General features: G+C 48.6%; 1 protein-coding gene across 3 annotated transcripts in view; it reads right to left on the reverse strand.

Annotated features, from left to right (window-relative positions):
* Positions 1-5745: 5745 nt before the first annotated feature.
* Positions 5746-24212, reverse strand: part of UNC5D (unc-5 netrin receptor D) — an 80126-nt gene continuing 61659 nt past the window's right edge. For all 3 annotated transcript variants that reach the window (XM_085080468.1, XM_085080469.1, XM_085080467.1), the window contains 8 exons: positions 23350-23727; positions 21540-21624; positions 19716-19884; positions 18586-18813; positions 16433-16582; positions 13785-13949; positions 12243-12421; positions 5746-11238 (listed from right to left, as the gene is read on the reverse strand). In XM_085080468.1, the coding sequence (XP_084936594.1) occupies positions 11034-11238; positions 12243-12421; positions 13785-13949; positions 16433-16582; positions 18586-18813; positions 19716-19884; positions 21540-21624; positions 23350-23727 (1559 nt within the window). In that variant the 3' untranslated portion in view covers positions 5746-11033. The remainder of the gene's footprint in view (positions 11239-12242; positions 12422-13784; positions 13950-16432; positions 16583-18585; positions 18814-19715; positions 19885-21539; positions 21625-23349; positions 23728-24212) is intronic.

The raw sequence follows: 24212 nt of genomic DNA on the forward strand, positions 1-24212 counted from the left end.
CTGTGTCCTGCTCAGCCCTGCAGCTCAGCCTGACTCTGATATTCCCTCTTGAAATTGCCGCAAGTCAGAGAAAAATCATCTCCTCGTTATTTCCTCAGTCAGCTGAGCTCTCCTGGTTATAAACCCCTGTGGTTCCTTCGAGATGAAGTTCTAACAACAGAGATCCCCTCGTTCAGTGCTGAACTCCCTCTTTGCTAAAGCTCTGCTGCTTTTCCTCCTCTTCCAGAAGGAGCTCTGCAGGCTGGACACACAGCCCTGGCTGTGAGATCCTCTCACACCTGGGACTGTCCTGGTGGCCTCTCTGTTCCCTTTATTTTCTCTCCCTGAGCTTTCTCTCTGCAGTGAATTTAGCTCAGGAAAGGATTTCCCTGCTGTCCCTCGGCCAAGCTGCAGCACCAGAGCAGAGCTGCTCAGGGTCAGCTGTGCAGAGGATGCACCTGCACTGCCCCAGCTCCTCCTGCAGTGCCCCTGGCTGCTCCCGAGGCAGGCTCAGAGCTCTGGCAGCACCTCAGGCAGCGCTGGTGGCTTTGCCAAACCCCCAGGGAGCCCAAACCTCTCCCTGGCTGCTGCTCTGTTTCCCAAAGAAAATTCTGACAAGAGACCTCCGAAGCCCTCGACCTGCCTGATGGAATGTAAAGGCTGTTAAGGACCCCGGGTTGGCTGTGAATGTGAGAATTAACATGTTTAGGCTCTGCTGATTGCCTTTAATTCCTGCCGTGCTGTCTCACTCCAAGCCAGCCCTGCATCTCTGCTCCTCGAGGACTCTGTGTTCCAGTAGCCTGGAATATTAACAATTAATGCTCGGCTTTCTAGGATGGGTTTACTCTAATTTGAATAAAAGGCCTCGGAGGAAGGGTCAATGAACTGTGAGGAATCAATCTTTCATAAGGAGTCTTTGGTTCTCGTTGCAATATTTATGAGTGATGAAGCTGTCCTGACAAGGCAGAGTTCAGCGCTGGGGCCACTTGTGACAACATGACAAGGTTTGCTAACACACAGAGCGGGTAATTAAAGGCAGAGTGGGAGCAGAGGAGCCATGTCTGCCTCATCCCAGAGTTTTCCTGGAGCTCTGATCCGATGTGACTGTGGATGGCACCAGGCTCTCCCCGAGTCCAGCCTAATGAAAGCTTCCCACAGAACACAACTGCTGGGGAGTGAGTGAAAACCATTCATTTAAACTTTTCTCCGGTGTTCCTCAGCCTGATGGATGAGGAGCAGAAAAGTTCTGAAGGAATAAATGCATTTAACCCAATTTGAGCTTGGAGCAGCAGGAGGGATGGGAGTTTGTCTTTTGTACATGATGTGAGGTAAAAGAACTCGAGGCTTGTTAAACTTCTGTGATGTTGGGAAATGTTCCCTCTTTGGGAAGAAAGGTGCTCAAGTCACTCATAATTCCTGCAACTGAGCTGGGCATAGAAATAATTTATTTTGAGTCCTAGTTCATGTGAATTTTCTTCATGTGGCTCCTACAGATGAGTCCAGCTGTGCAAATGTGCATAATGGGACAGGTCAGCAGCTCTTCCCATTCCAGCTCACAGTCACTCAGGCTGTGCAGCCTGACATTAAACGCATTTTGCCCTGTAAGAGGGAAAGAAAAATGTGCTTAATATCTTTAAAATCTCCTCTCAATTTAAAAATGTTTTTTTTTCATCCACTGAGTTCCACAGACTAAATACCAACCACGTGAGGTTTTCAACTTAAACGTTGCAGGGCAAGTGCATCACTCCTGATTTGTGTGCTCATCCTCCCTGGAACTGATCTCAGTCACTGGGCCAGAAATGCCCTTCCAGATTGTCCCTGCTTAAGGGCACCTCTCGGGGAAAACAGCGACACAAATCATCCCCAAAAACAAAAAGGTCAACTGGTACTGAATTAGTTCACTTACAGAACTCTGTGAATTAGAAATGTACTCTGAAATTGCTTCTTGATTGAGGACGTGTGCCTCATTAATCCTCAACCACCTCTGAACGCTGGAAAACCTTCCAGAGGGACGAGCCAGGCTGCTCAGAGCCAGCCCAGGCTGGGGCAGCAGGGCAGGAGCTGCACACACCTCAGCCCAAAAGCCAGTTAATGGGATCAGAGCCCTCTGTCCAGTGCCTCCCTCCTCCTGGTCATTCCTCAGCCAGCTTCCTCCTGGACTCCTGCATTTGCTGGGGTTTGCACAGGACATCCTTTGAGCCCTCAGGGGACAGAGGGTGTTTTTGTCCAGAGCTTTCGAGGTGTTGGTCAGTCCAGAATTGTGCCAGTTCAGTGGGGCAGTGAGATTTGATTCCCTCCTGCTGTTAGTGAGCACATTCCAGCAGTGCCCCCAGGACAGCTTTGGCTGCCTCATCCCCTTTCTGCATCCCTGTGGCACTGGGGACTCCAGTCAGCGTGGGGAACACAGGCTGTGGTTTCCTGGGATATTCCCCAATGGACTCATCAGCTGCTTGGGAAAAGGAGTCAGGATGGAAATCATTCTTCAAGGAGAGTTGGGGAAAAGGCAGTTTTTAAGGAGCAGCACCCATGTTTTGGTGCACATCTGTGGGCTCTGGGCTGTAATGAGCTCTGGTTGGCACAGAGCCTCCCCGAGTGTGTTCTATGTAGGAGAATTAACCAGAGCAGGAATTAGCAAAGGACACAGTGCAAGGAAGGGAATCTTTCCCAAAGTCACATTTTAATTGACCTCCTATGAAGCAAAACTGTGAAGTTCTTTCCCCATAAATGTTAAATGCAGAGGTTTCACTGCTGTTACAGCTCCTCAAATTGGCCTGATGATAACAAATCCTTTCAGGAACAGTTGTCACTCCTCGGGAAGTTTGTAAATCGAGTAGAGGCTTAAGGTACTTTTTCTCCCCTTGCATTTTAATGTTATTGGTGTTTCCATAAACCAGGATCTCTGCTCCTTGTTCCCTGCTCAGTCCCAGCTCCCTGAATCTGACAGGAGATCGTGGTAATGAGCAGTAAATAATTGCTAGCCGTGGGCAAGAGTCTGAGCAGGAAACCCAAACGATTCCAGGTAATGAGGGGGAAATTTATCTGTACATCCATGAAATGGGGATGAGGAAATCGAGGGTCCTACTCTCAGAGGTGTTTGTCACCCACACATGGGGTGACATTTCACAGAAGAACTCAGCTGCTAATTAGCACCTTTCAAAATCAGATTTTTTATGCCAAGATGTCCCAGCAGCTCCCAGTCATCTCAGGAGTGACAACAATGGCTCAGGTATTTCTCAGGGATGAATCTCGTGGGGAAGCACTGGATCTGTGCTTTGGGAAGGGCTGGAACCTTGTGGGGTGCAGGGAAAGGGAGGTGAGCAGGGTTTAAGGGTTTAAGGGTTTGAGGTCCATTTGTGTTCCAGTTGTGGCTTCAGGAACTGCCCAGAGCTTGAGGACACGATGGGATCAAATAGAGGGGAGCTGTGACTGCTCATTGGGGGAAATGCTCATGTGGGGAAGGCAGCTTCTCTATTTTTTTAAATATTTTATGTGACTAGTGTTGATTTAGGGCTCTGTGTTGGAACCTTGCTGTGACCTGTCAGTCAGCACTGTGACACCAACATGCACCAGGTTTGATGGGAATATTTGCTTTTCCTGCATTCACAGCCAGATTAGCTGCAAGGTCTCTCTCCTCCTCCCTTCAGAGTGGCTCTGGAGCTGAGCTCAGCTCGGTGCAGGGAGCAGAGCTTTGAGGGCACAGGAGGTGGTTTTGTGGGAATGGCAGAGCTGCTCCCAGCCCTTCCCTGCTTTCCTGGAAAGTCTTGAATAATCAAATGGGTCATTTCTGCTCAGCTGCGGTGATTTATTGTCCCACTGAATCCAGATTTTCTGAATGTTAATGAAAAAAATACCTATCAGCCCAGCTCATGCCATTCTGTTTTATGACCTTATTAAATCTTACACTTTCTTATCATGTGCTGGCAATTACTGAGGCCAGGCCAGGGCTCCTTCCCCCCAGCCCTGCCATGAACACTCAGCGCTGTCAGCAGCACGGGCTGGGTGATTTACACCCCAGAACAGTCCTGAGAGACATTTTTACACTCCTGACAGGATTATATAACAAGGGAAAAGGCCATTAACAAATACAAAGGAATAAGCAGGAGAGAGAGGGCAGGTGAAGAATGGGGGAGTAAATCTTGGGATCTGTCACCTGGTAATAAAGGAGCTTTCCTGGCAAGATTTAATGAGCTGGTTATCCCACGGAGGGAGGAAATCCTGACACCTGCAGATGCTGGGCTTTGGGACCAGCCTGGGCTCAGCTATGGCCCTGCTGGGCTGTTTGTGCCTCTGGAATGTCCCTGGGAGCTCCTGGGATGTCCCCATGAGCAGCAGAACCATTCCTGCCCTCCCTGCAGGGCACAGGGGCTCAGGGGCTGCACTAAATACCAATATTGGGTTTTTTTTACACTCCCACAAAGCCAGAGGGACTTTTTTCCACCATGAGAATCTCTCAGCTCTCGCCCTGATTTCAGTGGCTGCTCTTCAGTGCCCTTCTCCCTAATTCTGTAGGAAAATCACCCTTGGAGCAGTTGTTGGAGAGCCTAGAGCCCAGTCTGTGCCACCACCTCAGCATTTTGGAACCAGGGCTTTGAAGGACCTGCTTTAAAGCTGGTTTTGGATGCATTTTGAAGAGCCTTAGTGTGATTTATTTGTGTGTTTTTCTGACAAAGCTTTCTGCAGGACTTCAGGCACTGACCATGGGTTAGGTTTGAGTCTGTGAGTGGCTGTTGGTATTTAGTGAGTTAAGGGGAAAAAAGAGGGGAAAACCCCCCAAAAACCAAAATAAGGGAAAATAGCCCGAAGCTATGAATTGGAATAGGATAAATATGATCCAACAGATATCACAGAAGTAGAAGAAAGGGAAAAAAAAAGGCGCAAAGCTCCTTAGCAGAGCCCAGACTGGGATTTATTCAGTTTAGTTTAAATCAGTCACTGGTGTTTGTAACCATGAGTTTTTCTCCAGTGCTGCCTCCTGTCACAACAGAAGGGTTACAGGATTTGAGTCAGCAACCAAATGGCCCTAAAACACAGCAAGAAATAAACACAGGCAGGGAGGAAATCTTTTCCTCCCCTTCTCTTTTCTCTGTCCCCATTTGTTCTGTGTGGGCTCCATGGAGCTACAGGCTGGACCAGAGCCTTGTGTTGGAAATATTTCCTTAGTTTTTTGTGTTTTCAGAATGGCTGAAACCAGGACCTTCCCCTCCCCAGCCTGGCAGCAGCCTCTTCTTGCAGCAGAATTTTTAAGTGGCTGTTCCTTAAATCTCAGTGTCATGAACTCCTTCCAGTAACAGCCATCATTTCCCTGCAAACAGAATTAATCACGGATAATTTTACAAGGACTGTCAGGGCTGTTAATGGCAGTGCTGCTTGTTCTACAGGGGAGCCATTCCAGGAGGGGCTGCTGGTTGAGAACAGCTTCAGAGCAGGCAGTAAAATGTGGGAAGGAAATCCTGATTTATTGCACTCGTCCTGCACCTCTGCTCCACGTGGATTAATAACAATTTTATTGCAGCCCACTCAGGTGAGTGCCATGCCTCGTTTGTCACCTCTGAGGGGTCATGGTGTGGCTGGGGACAAAGTGAGGCTCTGTGCCACCTGCAGGCTCTGGGGTGGCCTGGAAGGCTCTGGGGGCTCTCAGCACTGCTCTAGAGAAGGGAAATCAGCTGAATTGTTAAAACCACAAACCACCCCAAACCCCCTGTGTAATCCACTCCCAGTGCCTTGCCTGGCTCTACCCCAGCAGGGAATGCACAGCAGTGGGAGATGTCAGTAAAAGACTCTTTATTCATAAATAGCTGATATCCATAATTCCCATCTGTACATTTCTCTCCAAAGGCCGAGGCCATACAGGTCTGAAACTCTACAGAAAACATCCAAAGTGTCCACTTGGACTTCTCCAGTACAATATAACACAGCTGTTTGGCATTACCAAATATATATATGTATATATATTTATATATGTACATGTGCTGAAAAAAGAAGCCAGTGCAGCCTTTTCCAAGGAGTCTTTCCCAAGTATTTTTACTGTACAACATTCAGAATTTACATTGATAGAACAAGGCACAGAAAGTGTGGTATGAAGCCAAGGCCATGCTTTTGATTCCATGTTCTGTCTCCCTTCCCCACTCCTTCAGCTTCATCCTAAAGAAAATGTTCCAAGCTCTGCCCTCCTGCAGCCCTGAGCACGCCCAGGGAGGATGCTCAGGCAGAGGAGCCAAGAACCAACCTTTTCACAACCTATTCACGGCAAAAATAAAGGAGCAGAAGAGAAAAGAGGTCTCTCTAGGGGAATACTTGTGGTTTTTTCTCTCTTTTTAGAAATTATTTATATTTTGTGTTGGATTAGGTTGAAGTTCCTCCTCCCATTTTCACCTAAGAGCTGGTCCAAAGTCTTGGAAGTTGAAAATGCAATGGGGATCGGTTTTGTTAGTTCTTGTCTGACACTGCTCAGAGTCTCACCAGACTGACCAGCATCACGTTTCACTTCAGCCAAATCAACAGAAGGTGCACACAGTAATTTTGTACCCATTTATCAGCTGGGATCAGAGTCACAGTGGGAGGAATTTGGCTGAGCAGGGGGAGGAGGCAGCTCCACTCCCAGGTCCCAAATCACCTGATGTCAGTTTGCTGCTCCCAGAGCTGCACCAAAACGTGTTTGTGAGCCAGGGATGTGTGTGACACACACCTCAGGGGTGCTCTGGGGGTCAGCAGAGTGGGGTTCAGACTGAAAGTGGAAAGGATGCAAAAATCTACAGCTTCACCTGAAAACATTTCTCCCTCCCCCTCCAACTTCAGTGCCAAACGGGGGAAGTGAGCAGGAATTGCTCGAGGAGATATCCTGACCGTGAGGTCGATAGTCCCAATTTCAGGGTGGGTTCCTTGGGGCTGGGCCAGGGAGGGCTATGTACAGGGACAGGGGACACGGGGTGGCACTGCAGAGGGACATGGGGGTGGCACTGCCACTGCAGTGGTGACACAGCGGTGTCACTGTCACTGCACAGGGACATGGGAGTGTCACTGTCACTGCACAGGGACACGGGGGTGGCACTGCAGACACCAGGAGGGGACACTGCCCACCAGCCCTGGCTCTCCTGGGCCCCTTGGAAAGCACAAACCAAGACAACTCCACAGCTCAGTTAAAGCAGCTTTTGCAACAGCTTGAAAACTACACCCCCCTACCCCCCCGAGCCCCAGACAAGAAACACCAGTAGAATCTGTACTATTCACCTCTAATACAAAAAATATAGTGGCAAATTCCTAGACATTTACTGTAATTTTGGACAGAACACTGAACACGGAGACGGACAGGTTCTCCTTTCCTGTGGCAAGGAGCAGAGCCCTGGCTCTGCCACCACCAAACGATGCTCTACGTGAGTCTTTAATCCTAGAGTGATTGATTGGTTTCTGTCTGTGTTGGAAACGAGGTTTTTGCTACCATTTCTGCTGGTATTGGCAATGAGAAAAGGCAAGGCTGTGCGTTACTGGGAACGGTCACAGTTCCCAGCACCCGGAGTGGCAGTGGTGGCTACAGGAACTCTGTGTGTTATTTACTGTATTTGCTCAGGAATCCCTTCAGCAATTTGAACCAGACCATCGTGATTTGTCCAAGGAAGGACAGATTTGTGTTTCCTGTGCTGTCACAGAAAGCCCTCAGCCTCTGCTGGAGCAGGAGCAGTGTCCAGGGAGGAATTCCAGCAGAGCTCATCCCAGAAATGAGCAACCCCTGGCAAACATCCCCAGCAGGTAACATGAGCAGCTCTGGTTGGGATGCTCAGCTCCTGCTGTGTCCCAGGTGAGAACTCCCCGGGGATCAGGGGAATCAGGCAAGGAAAGGCCAGAGAGGCAACCCTGGAGATCATCCGTGGTTGCCAAGGACTTAAAATCCATTTCCTGTTTTCCACTCAGTTAATTACCAGCCAAGAACCAATGCAGCTCTTTGCTTGCATCTGTTTTACAGGCAGAAACAGCCTGGAAAAAATAAGATTCAGAGGGTGACCAGAAGCCCAGCCCTGTTCCTCCCTGTTTAACTGACTGTGGACATGAGCTGTATCTTCCTTTTGTGGAAAATATTCTCTGGAATTGATCAGTTATTGAATGCTTTAAAACTCCTACAGCACTGTCTTTCAAGTGGAAAAGAAGAATGGACTTGCAGTATGATGTGAACACCCTGGATCCTACAAGATCCCTTTTTGGTGATTTATACTGAATAAATTTCTCTGAGAGCCAGCAGTGCCCAAGCCCAGAGAGGGGGAGACCAGCTGGAGCCAGAGATAAAAACAATAACAAAAGCAGTTCCCTGGATTTTAAGAGAATTGTGTTGGTATCTTTTCATCCATTACAAAAATCCCAGTAAAATTTCTGTGGGAGTGCAGGGCTGTACAAAATGGAAATGAGCTTTATAGTGCTGGCGGAGCTGGAAGTCATTTTAAAAATGCAACCATTAGTCTGGAATGAGTCATGGCACAGAAATACCTGGGCAAAGTGCTCAGGAAGATAAAGATCTATTAAAGCAGATTCTTTGGTGATGTAAAATCAGAATGGCTGTTCCACCTGAGCAGAGCCAGGGTAGCCCTGTGGAATCTACAGGGGGTAAAATTACATTTCTCCTTTTTTTACTTTCTAGTTCGGGAAAATTGTTTTTCAAATGTCATAATTTATACAGCAGAATAAAGGAATAAATTTTTAATTTCTGGCCTCTAATCCTTTTCCAGGTGCTCCTCTACATCTGTGCTTTGGATCAAATCATATAAATATGTACACAGATTTCCAAAAGGTCTTTTTCAGAGAAAGGGAGAAAGGAAATAAATATTTGGGACATTTGAAGAATACATAGCATCAGAACAATCACGAATAGAAAGCAAAACTCGAGAGTTGTTGATTCAGATTCTCAAAGAGAAAGATCAGCTTTAGCCAAAGTGCAAAGTGAAGAAAAACCAGGGAACAAAACCTAAAGGGCAACATCCAGCTGAGAGCTGCCCCAGGCCAGAGAGAGCATTGTTCATAAATCCAGACATTTATTCCTTCTCAGGACTTGAACCCCATGGGATTGGGGATGGATCTGGGATTTGGTGCAGGGCTGGGGTCCCTGAGCATTCCCAGACCCCCTGGGTGTTTCCTGAGGAAAAGCTGGAATTGCTGAGCTCTCAGAGCTGCTTTGGCCCCAGGATGCTGGGGGAGCTCAGCCAGGCTGGGAGAACAGGAGCAGGACATGCAGCTCTGGGAATGACCCTGCAGTCCTGGCTGGGGCTGTGCTGGGGACCCAAACCTCACCCAAACCCCATCTCAGAGCAGATCAGAGCAGGTCTGAGCTGCTGAGAACAAGCTCCCTGCTGGAGATGGACTGGGCTGGTTTCCCCGACAACGGCAGCTCACAGACTGCTGCTCTCCCCCTGGACGCCATTCCTTATTTTGTTTTTCCTAATGCCTGACATTTTGTCCGACCAAGAACAGGTTTCTGAGGAGGAGGACTGGCAGTCACTGGCAGTATAATTCCAGCCCAGCGAGGAGCTTTTGCTGCTGAAGCAGCTCTGCTGGTGTTTCTGCTGCCCCTGGAGCTGCCCCTGCTCCCAGGAGCTCCTGGTGGGCTGCAGGAGCCAAGAGCTGCAGGAAATGTCTGCACAAGGCTCTGTTCCCAGGCTGTCCCAGCCTGCTGAGCTGGGCAGGCAGCGACATTTGGGATTTCAGAGCAGCAGGAGCAAGGTGAGAGTCACTGCTCACAGTTTTCACCCCTGGAATCCTGGAGTAGTTTCAGACTGGACCTGCCTTGGGGCTGTTGTGCTGCTCTCGGCTAAACACGAGGCTAAAAACCCCCAAATCCTTGTCTGCAGTTCCCTGCGTTTCCACAAAGCTCCCAAAGCCTCATTTCTGTTCCTGCCTGTGCTCCTGGCAGCTCCATGGATGTGAGGAGCACCTCGGCTGCTTGGGAAGGATGTGAGTGAAAAGAATGGATAAAATAATGGGGGAATTTGGCTCAGCACCAGCTCCACCAGGCCCTTGCTCACAGTGACAGCTCTTTTTGGTTTGGTTGAAGTCATAAATCACATTTCTATGAAATGGATAAAAAACGAGGCGAATTCTCCAGTTCGATTCTGATTTTGGTGGCAAATGCAATTTGTAACTAAACCAAGTGTAGCACAGCCAGCTCTGTGTCCTGTGAAATTCCCAGATTGTGCAACACCATCAAGGCCAGTTTGGGCAGTACCATGTGGGGTTTGTTGTCTCAATCTGAAACCAAACCAGAATGAAGCTGTGCTGATTGCCTTCACCTTTACTTAGCTCAGCCCCAGAACATGAAGTAATAAAAATAAATGTTTCAACTTGCTAAAACAGGGCTGGAAATTTCCCGTGTGTTATTTAGTTATTTAAATCCGCCCCCAAAGACAGTTTTTGACTAAGAAAGTTTGCAGACTTAGAAAATTAGAAAATTCCTCTTGCGTGTGCACACGCCCCAGTCTCAGAGAGAAGGGGTTTGTTCTGTAATTTTGGTAACAGAGCAGGAAGCAAAGCTCTGCAGCGAATGTACATTCATTAAGGGACTAAATTTTTAAGAGAAATTATTTGGAATACACATGATATGAAATAATTATGAGATCTCGTAATTCCTCAAACATCTGAACAGGATAAGGCCAAATTTTCAGTTTTCCTGTAGCAGACATAAAGTGACAACGTGATGGGATTTTAAACCACTCTTGTAGTGAGAAACCTTTTGACCAGGATTAACCTCCAGTGGCTCTAAATATCCAACATTACTAGTTGATTTTCACTAGGCATTACATGAACATCACTGGTTCCTAAACACACGACCACATTTACCTCTTATGGCTCTGTGTCTCTCCTTCCTGCCCCGGGACTGACAGAAGTGCAGGTTGGTTTGGGACATCAAAAGATGGATTTTAAGTGGGGGAGGACAGGGAGCAGCTCGTTTTCCTTCTCACCAGAGGGTTTTTAGCAGGGCTGCTCAGTGGGATGAGCTCCATCCCCACGGGGCACAACCCCTCCTGTCCCTGTCCCGGTGCCAGGCCGGGCTGGCCGCAGTCCTGGAGGGCACAGGGGCACTAGAGGCCGTTCTGCCGGCTGGAGGGGAATTCAGGCTCCTCGAGCTCGGGCTCTGCCAGCTCTGAGAGCTTGGAGTGTGTCCTCCCGATCTCCTCCAGGGCACAGGCCAGCGAGTCCAGGTCCCCATCGTGCTGGTGCCGCGCTTCCCACAGGTCCAGGATGACGGCAGAGGGGCTGCTCTGGGTGGCGAAGAAGGAGAGATTCCTGCAGGGAAGGAGGGAAAAGGATGAGGAGAAGCCCTGGCTGCAGCTAATTTTAATTTGGAAAATCAGAATCCCCAGCAGGAGCTGTGGGGATGAGCTGGGGAGCCCTCGGTGGGGTCACTGCTCAGTGCCACCTGCCCAAGGACAGTGACCACAGCCTGGAGTGTCCCCAGGCCCTGGGACTGGGAAAACTGGGAAGCATCACTGGGAAATCCAGTGAGGAAATGACAGGGAGAGGATTCTGTCACATCAGCTGATGCTTGTGATTATGTAAAGATATGACACCTTTTAATCTGTGATTTTGTATTCTGTTAATGTGCAGTTTTTAGGACCCTGCGGGGGTGATTTGCAAAGAGTTTGGTAAAACAAAGTGTTTATTCCAAACACTTTTTCTTTTAGCTCAGATGTGGTTCATTGAGATTCCCAGGCGAAGCAACAAGCCAATGGAAAGTTACTTTGCTTGATTTATGTATTCCCTTGCTCTCTTGGGAACATATTCATGGACTTTGTGACAATCAGAAAATATTTTTGTGAGGGAGCTGCTTCCGCCAATTTAATTTAGCCAAGCGGAGAAAGCAAAGTAAGAAGTAAATTGGTTTTTACAGCATCTTTCAGTTTTAATAATCATAATATTATTACTCCTAACACTAGAGCATGACTGTCTCTTTTAAATATGTCTTTCCCTCAAAAAAAAAAAAAAAAACCAAAAAAACAACCTGTAAAATTCGTTTTGGAATAGGAAATGCACCCAAAGCAGCCAAGGCAGGAGGCCAGAGAGGACAGGCAGCCTCCTAAGTGCTTTGAACAGCTGTTTTCACAGTGGACAATAAACCAAAATCCTCAGCAGCCTTGAGCTCCAGCAGCTGCTCAGGAACAGAATGAGGAGTGACCCCAGTGAGCCATGAGAGCCTTGGCTTCCTCACCCACACCTGGCAGCAGCAAACAACCACCAACCCCCTGAAAACAGCACACAATGCCCAGATCCCCCTGGCCAGCCTGCCTCACCTGCTGATGCTGTTCTTCTGGGCCAGCAGCTGCCAGTCCTTGCCGGTGGCGCTGGGCGTGTCGAAGGTGGCGCAGATGCGCTGCCGGATCGACTGCGGGATCTTGAACGCCTTGGGGCCCAGCTGGGCAGGGAAATTGCTGTCCTCGTGGGCAAAGAAGGTGATGTTTTCTCGCTCAGTCTGCACGGGATGGAAAACAAAGCAAAGCAGTTAAAGGAAGAATCCAACCTGGGCCTGAGATTCCTCCTGCAGCTTGGATTAGCAACAGAAAATCACAGAGCTGAGAGGTGCTTTGTTTGGTTTGGGAAGGAACACCTGGAACAACACAAGGAATTCTGCATAAAAACCTTTAAAATGTGGGTGTTTTTTGTTTGTTTGTTTTTTTGCACCAGTCATGCCTAACAGAGTCAAATTTCAGTGCATTACTCGTTCGAGAGCAATGCAGCATCAATATTAACTAAAAATCACAGTACATCCTCTTCACCCAACATTTCTGCCACATCCCCAAGGCCAGCCAGGCTCAGCAATGGGAGCTGCAGATGCTCCTGGGCTCTGGCTGTGCTGCTCAGTATGCAGAGCAGGAGATGCTCCTGCCCTGCACAGGTGAGATAAGCACAGCGACCTGGGCACTGGGGGACTGCGAGGCACGGAGCGACTCGGGTGTGCAGCTGTCACTTCTGTATTTATTCTGCAGTCAAATTATCCTCCCTCTTCACTCCCTGCTGCAGATAGGCAAGAGGGAGCCTTCCACACCAGCAAATTTGTTTGAAGGCAGAGCTGGAAAATGCTCTGGGGACTTGTGTAGAGATAGAGCCTTAAAAACAGGGCAGAGAGGGAAAACAGGGAGCAGCACGGACTGGAGATAGAGAGGCACAGGGAGGTTATGAAATAACAACAAAGGAGCAGAAAAACACTTGGCCTGCTCTGAGGATAATTTATACAGGATGATGGCTGTGCTGCACTCTCTGCACAGAGCATTCATGGGTGCAGAGCTCTAATCCGGAAGTATTAATCTGGATTAATCATCAAAGATGCTCCATAATCTAAAAAAGCTAAAGCAGCTGTAGTGTTCATTGCTGTGGGACAGAGCAGCCTGCTCAGCTGTAGGACTGATTCCTGTGAGCTGTGAGCAGGGCTCAGTGCCCCCAGACACAGCTTGTCCCCTGTCCCCACCCCTCAGAGCTCTGCAGAAACTTCCTGCTTCAAAATTCAACCATAAATTATTGTCACTCTGCAGAGTCTCTGAGCCCTGATTTCTGCTGGAAATGGGATCTGCAGGGCTTTATAGCCTGGTTATGGCTTTGAGCAGAAACTACACGGGGAAAGGATAAAACCAGGGAGGGAATTGGTGCCCAGAGAGGTTGTGCTCCACCCCTGGAAGTGTCCAAGGGGCTTGGAGCAGCCTGGGATGGTGCAAGGTGTCCCTGCCATGGCAGGGGTGGCACTGGAGGGGCTTTAAGGTCCCTCCCTCCCACCCCATTCCAGGATTCTGTTCCACGGCTGTCTCACCCTACAGAACCAGGGGGGAGAGGGGAACCTTTACCTCGAGGATGGAGGTCTGGATGTGCAGCAGCTGCTCGTGGCCCTGCAGCTGCCGGACACAGACCTTGCAGCAGAGCTGGGTGGTGGCAGGGCTGAAGCGCTCCAGGGAGAAGGCGCCCAGCAGGGGCCGAGGGCTGCCGCGCCACACCCGAGAGAATGGCACCTCCTGCGGGGACAGGGACACGTCAGGGACACAAACACCACAGCCTGCTCTGATCACCAACGGCCCTCCCAGCTCCAAGCAGCACAAAGCCAAGAAATGAGGATTCCATGGATAAACACCAAGGTTTTGCAGGGACCGAGAGCTCAGGGCTCATCCAGGGAAACAAGTGATGGGAGACTCTTAAAAAGATGCCTAAAGACACTTAAAAAAGATGCATTTCACTTCCTCCCCCTTGCCAGGATGAGGATTCCTCTCTGTGTCTCCTTGGCATCACCTTGTACACAGAATCTGAGGACAGGAATCACCCTGGCCCTGCCACCCTTCCCTTCTCCATCCCAAAGGAATCACCCACCAAGGGCTGCCCTGGCCCTTCCCTTCTCCCAGCTCCCTGCCTCTCTCCACAGCCACGCTGCTCCAGCCCCAGGCTGATCCCGAGCTGGGAGCAGCAGTAGTAGTGAGATACTCAAGCGATAAAGGAAACATTAGCAAAATGTTAGAAGTGGAGCAACTGTAATTAGATTTTTTTCAAGGTAATCATCTCTGCTTTCACTCTGCGTGGAAGAATCACTCAGCTGAAAGGAGTTGTATGAAACAATGCAGAGCAGAACGTGTGGTGGAACAATGAGCGCTTCAAGTGTTCCAGAAATGCTTTCAGCTCGATTCCGCCTTTATAATGAAGTTCCTTGCAGACAGAGGGGATGTAAATCATCTCCTCACCCCAGACAGCCCTGGAGCCTCCAGGAGACACAGGATGGGAGGCCAAGAGGTGCTCTGAGTGCCCCGAGGTGCCTGCCCAGCTCCTGCCCCTGTGCCCCTGCAGCACTCCTGCTGTCCCGGGGGATCCCGGTGGGGAGGGAGCCAAGCCCTGGGCAGCACAGGCAGGAAACACAGAGCCTGCAGGAATCCTGGTGCCACCTGCCACCCCCTGCCTCCAGGCAGCTCCTCAGCAGGATTTATTCATCTGCTGCAGCCTTGGATTGCTGCTCATCTGAGGAATCATCTCCACTGATGTCCCTCCCTGCTGCCCGGGGAGGTCCTGCTGGTGTCCCAGACACGCCGTGGAGCAGGCTGAGCTCAGTTGTTCCTGCCAGGCAGCACCAGCAGCTGCTCTCACAGGGTGGGATGTAGGAGAGAAGCCCAGGGAACACTGGAAGAAACTCCACGTGCAAAAATAGATTCTTTTCTCTATAAAGAGGCTGGAAGCAGCCCAGAGCTGTCACCAGGCTTTTCACTGCGAGGGAAGCACAGAGCCAGTGGAGGTTCTGCAGTTCCTCTTAGGAACAGTGATTGCATTTCTGAGCTGCCCAAGCCAGCCCATTTACACTCAGTTATAAAATGCAAATATTCCTGTGGGTAAGGTCAGCCCTGGGTCAGCTGAGGTTTTGCAGAGGGTTTTTTCTAGCCCTGAGTCCCTGCTCTGATCAGGCTCTAAATGGCACTTGGAGGTTGAATTCCAGCCTGTCACAGACATTTATTCCTCGTGTTTGGACAAGGGATTAAGGGACAATAAATTAATCAAAGTATGGAGCTCTATAATCTGCTGAGAGCAGAACTGAGTTTGCTGTACTGAGAGGAAACTCCTCTGATTTTTTTTCCTTTTTGGGCACATTTTGGCAGGGCTTTGCTGCAGTCCTGGGGCATCCTCACCCTGCTTGCTTTGGCTTTTAAAATGCAGGTGAGTGAGAGTAACAAACAAAACACTTAAAAGCTCTTCTCCCTAAGAAGCTGAAAACGATTTAATTTCTTTCATTTCTTAAGCTGTAGCACAAATGTTCCCATGTTGTTAACGAGGAGATGCTGTGGGTCTGTGTTTATCAGCTTCAGAGCCCATTACTCTCATGTTTTGGAGAACGTGGCAACACATTTAAAACAGGGTTTTTGCCAAAATACTGGAGGATGGATAATTGTCTCTCTGCTTCTGGGAAAAGGGAGATTGTACATTCTAATTGAGTGCTGTATTTTAAAACCAGCCCACTCCATGTGCCAGCACATTGCTTATCATTTCCAGTAACCAAAATCCTTGGAAATTCTTCCTTTGTTTTGATTTTTCCTTTCTGGTTTTCAACAGCCTCTTTAATTAATGGAGTAGAGAAAAAACCAATTTGCTGCTCTTCAGCTCTAATGCTTGGTCTCTACATGCTGTGATTTGAACTCGTGGTTACATTTAAATGTCATTTTTAGCCATATTTCCATAGTTATATCAAAATGGAAATGACAGATATTAGAAACATCTTGAGGAGTGGTAAGTTTGAACAAGAATATTTGCCTTCTGTTGGAGGCAATTGAAAAGAGGGAAAGCACAAGCATTTCTGTAAAATGACAAATTTACAGCATTCTGTTATAAACGAAATCTGTGTTTGTCAAAAGCAAAAGGCAACATGTTTTTGTTAAACGCTCGAGAGATTTAAAGCTCTTTAAATAAAAGGAGCTTGGGTTTCATTTGGGTTCTGTCCCTGCAGGAAGGGAAGCAGGGGAACTGCAGGTACCTGACAGGCAGTGAAGGGTTTGATTCTCCACAGGAAGGGAGGGATGTCCAGCACTGAGATCTGCAGGCTGCAGCTGTTGCCTTTAAAAGGCAGAAGTTTGGGTTCCTCCAGCAATTGCCCTCCTTGGAGTCTTTCATCCGAAACCACTTCCTGCAGGGGAGGAGAGAATGTTTTCAGTATTAGGAACCAAATACAGTGACAATCCCTCTCTGGGAGGTTCCCAGGGTTGGATGCAGCAGTGGAGTTTCTCTCGTGGGCGGTGATGGGTTGGTGTTTGTATTTCCCAGCAGGCTGGGTTGGGCACTGCCAGCCCCATTTCTGACAGGACACTGTGGTTGGGACAATGACATGTTGCTGTCCCCCCACTCCAACCCCCCCAGTGCAACCCAGCCCAGCAGCTCTGCTGAGAAACTTCTCCCAGGGCTTCTCAGAGCCCTCAAACACTTGAGGTGAAATGATTCAGTTCCATTTCCCATCTCTGGGGCACTTTCAGAATCACTGGACAAGACCCTGAGCAGGCTGAAGGGCAGACTCTGGGCAGGGCTTTGCACTACAGCCCTCCAGAGCTCTCTTCCAAGAGACATTTTTATGTAATTCTGTGAATTTAAAACAGAATAATAATAATAAAAAAATCACCTCTGCCTGTGCTTAATGTTTATTCCTGTGCTGTTACAGTAAAAACACCAGTGAGGAAGGAGAGGCTGCAGAAGTCTTTAAAAATCAGCTGGCAAGCAGTGCTTCTGAATTACCTTTCTTAATCCACAGAAATTATATAAACTCTGTGTCCATCGAAGGGGTTTAGTGCTTGTCAGTACCAAAGTCATTGTTAGAGGACTCCTGGAATCATTGTGACCTTCTGAAAATTCAATGCTCGAGCTCTCTGAAACTGTACTAATGGATTTCTATTAGAAACCAATTTTTACAGGCATTTGGTTTGGTTTAACTCCTGCTGGTCAGGTTTACATGAAGGGAGGAATTGGGAGATTTCAGTTTTTGATTTCCAGCTGCAAAGGGAGCAGATTATTTCCTAACTATTCTCGAAATTCTTTGAGTATGTTGGATTTTTTTTAATGTTCTCTAAGTGCTGCTCTGCCTTCAGTGACACACATGGGCTGAGACTCCTCCCCAGCAGCAGGATTTGGGCAAAACACAAAGGACTTGAGGCACTTAAATTTGGAGAGCCAGGAGGTTCCCAGCACACTCAGAACTCCATCAAGGGCCAGGTCAGCTGCTGGAAGGGCAAGGTGAGTTTTCACACAGGGAAAAAGTCAAAATCAAAGGAATTTTGTACCTTATATAAATCTGTACTGTAGAGGATTAACTGTCAAACACAACTCGGCAACCCCAACTCTGATATTTTATCAGAAAAACTGTAATTCTCCATGTTCCCCACTAATATTTACCTGCTTTTAAGGGCTGTATGATTCCATAAACACACAGTTGTCTCACTATCTACAAACACCCTGCTCTCGTTCCTGGGAATGCAGAAAACTGGTAATTATTCTTCTGATCATTTCCTCCAGACTCATCAGGAAGACACCGGTACCCACTAATTGTCTAAGTGTTATAAAGAGGATAATTACAAAGCCATTGTGAGTCTCTAACAATCCTTTTGGTGGCTTGGCTTTTATTAGAAGCACAGAGGCAGCAGCGTGTGCTTCAGTCAGAGTTGTGTTTCCATTTCTGTGAGACACGGAAAGGAAGGGAAAATTCATCTCACAACTGTTTGCATTTCAGTTCCCCAAAGAAAACCATTTTGTTAAAGAGTCTGAGGTTACCAAGGCTGCAGAAGCCAGTGAATGTCATTGTTTTGTCCTGGAACACGGTGCAGAAAAATAATTCTCATTTCAATTGCCACGTGGGGATTGGGCTTTTTTTTTTTTTTAGAGGAAATGCAGGATAACTGAATTTTTGTAAACCAGGGCTGGGTGAGTTTGGGTGGTTGAGAAGGTGGCAAAAAATGACTACAGAGTTTGGCTGCCCTAAAGGTCTCAGTGTAAATCCACAAGTGCAGAGAAATTGAGGGATTTATTCTAATTGTGCAGCAGTGGTTAAAAAAATCCCATATTCTCAGGATATCCCCAGGATAAAGGGATGTCAGTATTTTATGGGAGAATACACAGAGCCCAAATGAGCGAAGGGAAGCTGTTTACCTGGAATGCACAAGGGGTGTTATCCATACAATAAACCCTCAGATTGTAATCCAGGGAATTGCAAGACAGGCAGCCAAAAACGGCGACTTTCAGCTGTCGAACGGCGCAGTCAGAGATGGGTTCCCCAATTAGGGCATAAGTTCCAAAGCTGTTTAAGAGAATGTGACAGGCATAAGGATCCAACAGGCAGTAGCAAGAAGTAGTTTCCTCTTCCACAGACATCACTTCCTGCAAAATGAAATTCAGGTTTAAAAAGAATAAAGTGAAGTCAAATCAATAGGCCTCGACAATAGGAGTCATGACATTAATTCTTTATTTTTATTCAAGTGGAATGCAGCGTGTTGCTGAGAGCCAGGCTGCACACTTGGGAAGGGGAGAAGGGGGATTGCTTCCCTGAGTAAATATTCCCAATTTAGCCCTGAGTCAGCAGGAGGATTTATGGCCAGACCCTGTGCAGGACTCACTGTGTACATACAATAATAATGATGATGCGTAAGCAATTTTAGCATCTTTTTTCAAGTGCTCTTGACTTTCTGGCTAATTTTTTCCCCCAATGTCAAGTTTAAAAAATTACCTTGAAGGTTAAAGTCAATAAGCAAACCTTGAACAATGGCTGGGGTTTGACTTCCTTCCAGAACACCCATTACAGCCACGTTTACCTTCATCAAAAACTGCCTCTGCTCTGCCTTTGCTGCTCAGTCCTGCCCTGCAGCCCCACCAGGTGCCCTGTGTCCCTCTGTCCCTCTGTCCCCATGTCCCTGTGTCCCACTCCTCAGGGACCCAGGCTGTTTGCACCCAGCCCTGCTGGAGCTCCCTAAGGACTCGGTAAATCTGAAGTGGGAAACCTGGCCTGGCCTGGGAATGGTTTAAAGCAGAGCCACAGCCAAGGCAGGGTTCAGAGCAGGGAGGGACAGGCTGCATTTCTGGGATCCATCAGTGGGGTTTGTTTTGCACATCCTGGTGAAACAGCTGAGAACAATTCTGCTGCTCCTTCACAAAGTGCAAACCCTTTTTTTGCTGCCATGGTTTCTCTCAGGTTTTTCTCTGTGCCTGTCCCTGACAGAACCTCTGACCTGCACCACCAAGGGCTGATCCCAATTCCATCCTTGCTCCAGGCTGTCTGAGCTTACCTCCCACTTCCCCTGCTGAGTCCTCCTCCTGAGGTGGATGCTCCAGTGCTGGGGGTCGGCGTGGGCGCAGTGCGGGACGGTCAGGGCGAAGGGAGAGCTGACCCTCAGCTCGGGGGGACCACAGCTCACCTCGGGGCTCAGCAGCACCTCAGGGCCCTCGGGCTCCAGGCTTGGGGCAGCAAAGACAAGAGTGGCTGTCAGGAGTGAGAATTTACTGGAAGTGTTTTAGTTCAAATCCAAACACCTCCCTCATCTGCTGCAGACAGAGACAAGCTCGGTGCTGTGCTCATTGCACGTGGAAGCAGCAGCTGGAGATGAAACAAACCCATTAGACCCCATCTAACTCCAATCAGTGGCTGGTCAGTTCAGGATTCTGGTATTTAAAATACATTTCAATTTGTTTAACCCAAACCCAGCACTGAAATTGCTCTGTGCCAGTCAGCCCTGCTTCGAGCACCAGCTGGTCCTTCCCCATCGTGCTCTGCCTCCAAACACTGCCATCAACAATATTTTCACAGGAGCGGAGATAAAACAAATTATGGTTTAAAAAACACAGGCTCATAAATTTTTCCAGATTGAGTGTGATCTCTCTGCTTTGAAAAGCCATTTATATTCTGCAGGAGGAACGAGCTCAGTGACTTATGCAGACATGGGGGAGAGGGCTGTGCTTGGATTTAGGGCAAGGTGGATCTGTGTCTGTGGCTGCAGGACAGGCTCTGGAGATCCAGGGATTCATCTGGGCTGAAGTCATAGCTGGATTATTTCCTTGCTGAGTTACAGAGATGAAGTGCCTGAGAAGAATATTCTTTTCTTCTCTCCCTCTCAAACAAATTGAACTCATCTCCACAGCCACAGGTTTTCCATATCTCCTGGAATAAACACTTGGGCAGGAGCAGTGCCAGAGTGGAGGAGACTCACTTGGACATTGATCAGCAACTGAAACCTCTTGCCCTGCTGGTTCTGTTGCTGTTTGGTTGTATTTTAATTCATTGGGGTTGTGTGATCCCCACTATTGGCTCCTCAATTACTGGCCATGCAGTGCCCTCTTCAAATGAAAGCAAATGGTGTTTCCAAGATGAAAAATAAGAGAAAGAACCTCGACCAAGGTAAAAATCAGGGAAAGGACCTCAACCACCATATGAATAAGAAGACACAATTATAAAATCAAGATATAAAAGGGGAGAAGCCCAAGCTGACTTGGATGCTCCATCCCAGGGCCTGGGGCTCTGTGGTGCCATGGGATGAGCAGCCCTGTGCTCAGATCCCACAGGCTCCAAACCCAGAGTGGATCTGCACAGCTCTGCCATCTCCCAGCTCAGTGCAGCTCTAACTGTGGGTGCTCAGAAAATGCACTTTCAGAGCTCCAGCCCTGCTAAAGAGAGGCTTGAGAGGTTCCAGCCCTCCCTGCAGTCTGTGTGTACAAGTGCTGGTGAGAGGGAGGCTGCGGGGGAAAAAAAAAGAGACACAACAGGGCAACAAAAAAGGCCAATATTTTTTCTTTTTCAAGTGTCACAATAATAAATTCTGCTGAAGCCTTGGTGCTTCTAAGTGTCTGTGGGATTCTCAGGCTAAAAGAGAAATCAAAGCACCCCCAGAGCCTGAGCTGCAGCTGCTGAGCTCCTCCTGAGCAGGGGAGGAGAGGAGCAGCAGCACACCATGTCCTGCAGCAGCATTTCAGGGATCCCACGGATTTCACAGCAGCAGCACTCCAGGGCCAGCTCTGTGTCCCTCACAGCAGCAATGGGACAAGGAGTGACTCCTGCCTGCTCCGTTCCAGACCCAGGAAATCAGGCAGAGCCACAGCTCTGTGCTCCTGTGTCTCACCTGGACTCCCTCTGGGTGATGGCCAGGTAGATTTCCCAGGAACTCTCTTCAGGAATGGCTCCATGTGGAATCAGCAAACTGACCCCTGCAACAGAGCAGAGGCAAGGCTGACCTTGGGAAGGGCACAGGGTGGAGGGAACAGGGAATTCACACCCGAGGGATCACCCTAAGGAATGCTGCTCTGAATTGCTGATGGCGACAGCATCAGATGAAAGGAAAATAAATTATTGAAGGAAATAAAGCTGCTGTTTTTCCATTAAAGGAAAACACATCTTATTTCCCAAAAAGCCCCTTGAAATCTCTCTGCCCCTTTCCTTTTAGGAATAAAATCTGATCAGTGTGGGATCCCAGGGAATCTCCTCCTGGAGAGAGCACCTGAGCCTGCAGGGCAATCACCTCTGTGTTTGCACACAGCACAACTCCTGGACCTCAAACTCCTTGATCTCAACCTCCATTTACATCACCAGAATGAATCAGAAGTTAACAAAGGAGTTTTCCACTGGGTACCACTGGAATTAAACTGCTCTATCTCACTCTCAGGAGAGGAGGGATGTGTTTGGCTTTGCATCTGTCACACGATGCAGAACCTCAGCGAGGCACTGACTTGATCACGCTGGAATTTACAGCTGCTTAGCAAGGCTGATCTTACATAAAGGCAGCAGGAATTACATAAATTGCAAGTGGACCAAATACATATTTTAATAATCTAATTGATGGGACTACCATTACATAAAGTAGCTAAATATATAGTATGAGGGAATTCTTAATTCATGCCTTAACTTAGTGCCTCTGCAATGTTCCTTCCTCGCCATAAAACCAATCTGTGGAGCAATTAAAACATTCCACATGTTGCGCATGGCAGTGCAGCCCTGGGCTGGCAGTGCTACCAATCCCCTCTGAACACAACCCACAGCCTTGATGGCAACCTTTAAAACACGGGACATGAAGGATAAAGCTTTAAATCATCCAGTTCAACCAGAGAGCAGGAGATAATCCTGCAGCCACTGGTCAAACAAAAACAGAGCTGAATGTAAAGTGAGTAAATAACACTGGAATTTGAAGGATGAGAACCCTTAGCTGGCAATGGGGGTATCTGGCTTTTTGTGCTGCTTTTTGGAGAGACAAAATCCCCAAGCAAAGGGCTGTGATTGGGGTGATGCAAACACAGCCCTGTGGTGCAGAGACCCTGCCAGCCTTGGCTGGACTCTGATCTGCCCTTCAGCCATTCAACAAACACTTCTGCACATCTGAAACACCCACAAACCTCTGAGGTCACCACACTCATCACACAAGGCAGGGTGAGCATCCCAGCCCAGCCCTGGACTGACCCAGAAGGGTCCCACTGTGGGAATCTGTGGAGCTTTTTGCTCCAGGAAAGAGGCAAACAGGAGGGCAGGAGGAGGCAGAGCCCTGGTGGGCAGCAGGGCTGTGGGACAGGAGCTGCTGCTCACTGTGACCTCCTTATGTAAGATCTGATCTGGGATCGACCCTTCCCGGGGAGCCTCGCCTTTGGATCAGCATCCAAGCAAGCACAGCTTTGATTAATGTGACTTTCATGCTGAAGACATCAAGAGAGGCAGTAATTTAAAACAGTTCAAACAGGCATAATGCGTCTTCACTCTCAGCTCAGGCTTCCCTCTGATCACTCATGTCCTGTGTGGGCAACGTGCCCTACTTCCCAAAATTTGCATTAACGGGGCCCCTGCGTTGTCTTTCCTGCCCTTTTTTTAAATTTAGTTATAAAACCCTACATCAGGCAGCCTAATCTAAAATTCTTTTATGTGCTGTTAATGAGGAAAGATCCACCCACCTGTGTTTGGAACCACCAAACGTCCCCCCAGGTGCCCAAACAGGGCTGTGGTCCTCAGCTCGCTGCTGGTGGAGATGGAGGCCAAGTTCTGGATGTACATGGCTTTGTTCCTGGCCTGGATTGTCCCAAAAGCCCTGGGATTGCCGTGAGGAAACGTCCCGGGATGTGCCTTGCTGTGGTACTCTGCCCTCTCGGTGACACCCAGGGACACCATGAAGGAGCTCTGCACCTTGACCTTGATGTCGGACAGAGGGTTGAACAGGGAGGACTCTGTCATCAGCTCCTTGTCCAGGGGGTCCTGCAGGCAGATGGGGCCACTGTAGGTCCTGCTGACGGTCAGCTCGGGCTGCAGGGCTGAGTTCAGGAGCAGTGAGTTACCTGTGGGGACAGCAGGGCAGGGCTTGGCAGGGATGGAGGGGACACCTCACAGTCCCTTCCCAAACCTCCCCAGGGATGGAGGGGACACCTCACAATCCCTTCCCAAACCTCCATCCCTTCCCAAATCTCAATCCCTTCCCAAATCTCCCCATTCCCTCTGGGTTTGCTCTTCCTCCCTGGAGCTCTCAGAGCCCAAAGTCCCCCCAGGCCATGTTGGAGAACAATGAACAGATCTGACACTCTTCATGTTTGCCACGCTTCTGGCAGCTCCAGAGCACAGGAATCCAAGCAGAAGCCTCCCTTTGTTTTGGATTCAAGTTTGTGTGTTTGCCCTTTTTTCTCTCTTGTTTTTTTTCCCCTTATATTAAACCCCATGGGGTGAAAACATCTTCCTGCAGACCTTTTACACAAACCCACAACTTCATGCCTGAGGGAAACTGGGCTGAAAGGGAAGTGGGACAAGAGTAATAGAGGGAAAACCACCA

The sequence above is a fragment of the Lichenostomus cassidix genome, chromosome 22 (assembly GCF_008360975.1).
Source record: "Lichenostomus cassidix isolate B80296 chromosome 22, HeHo_3.0, whole genome shotgun sequence".
Lineage (NCBI taxonomy): Eukaryota > Metazoa > Chordata > Aves > Passeriformes > Meliphagidae > Lichenostomus > Lichenostomus cassidix.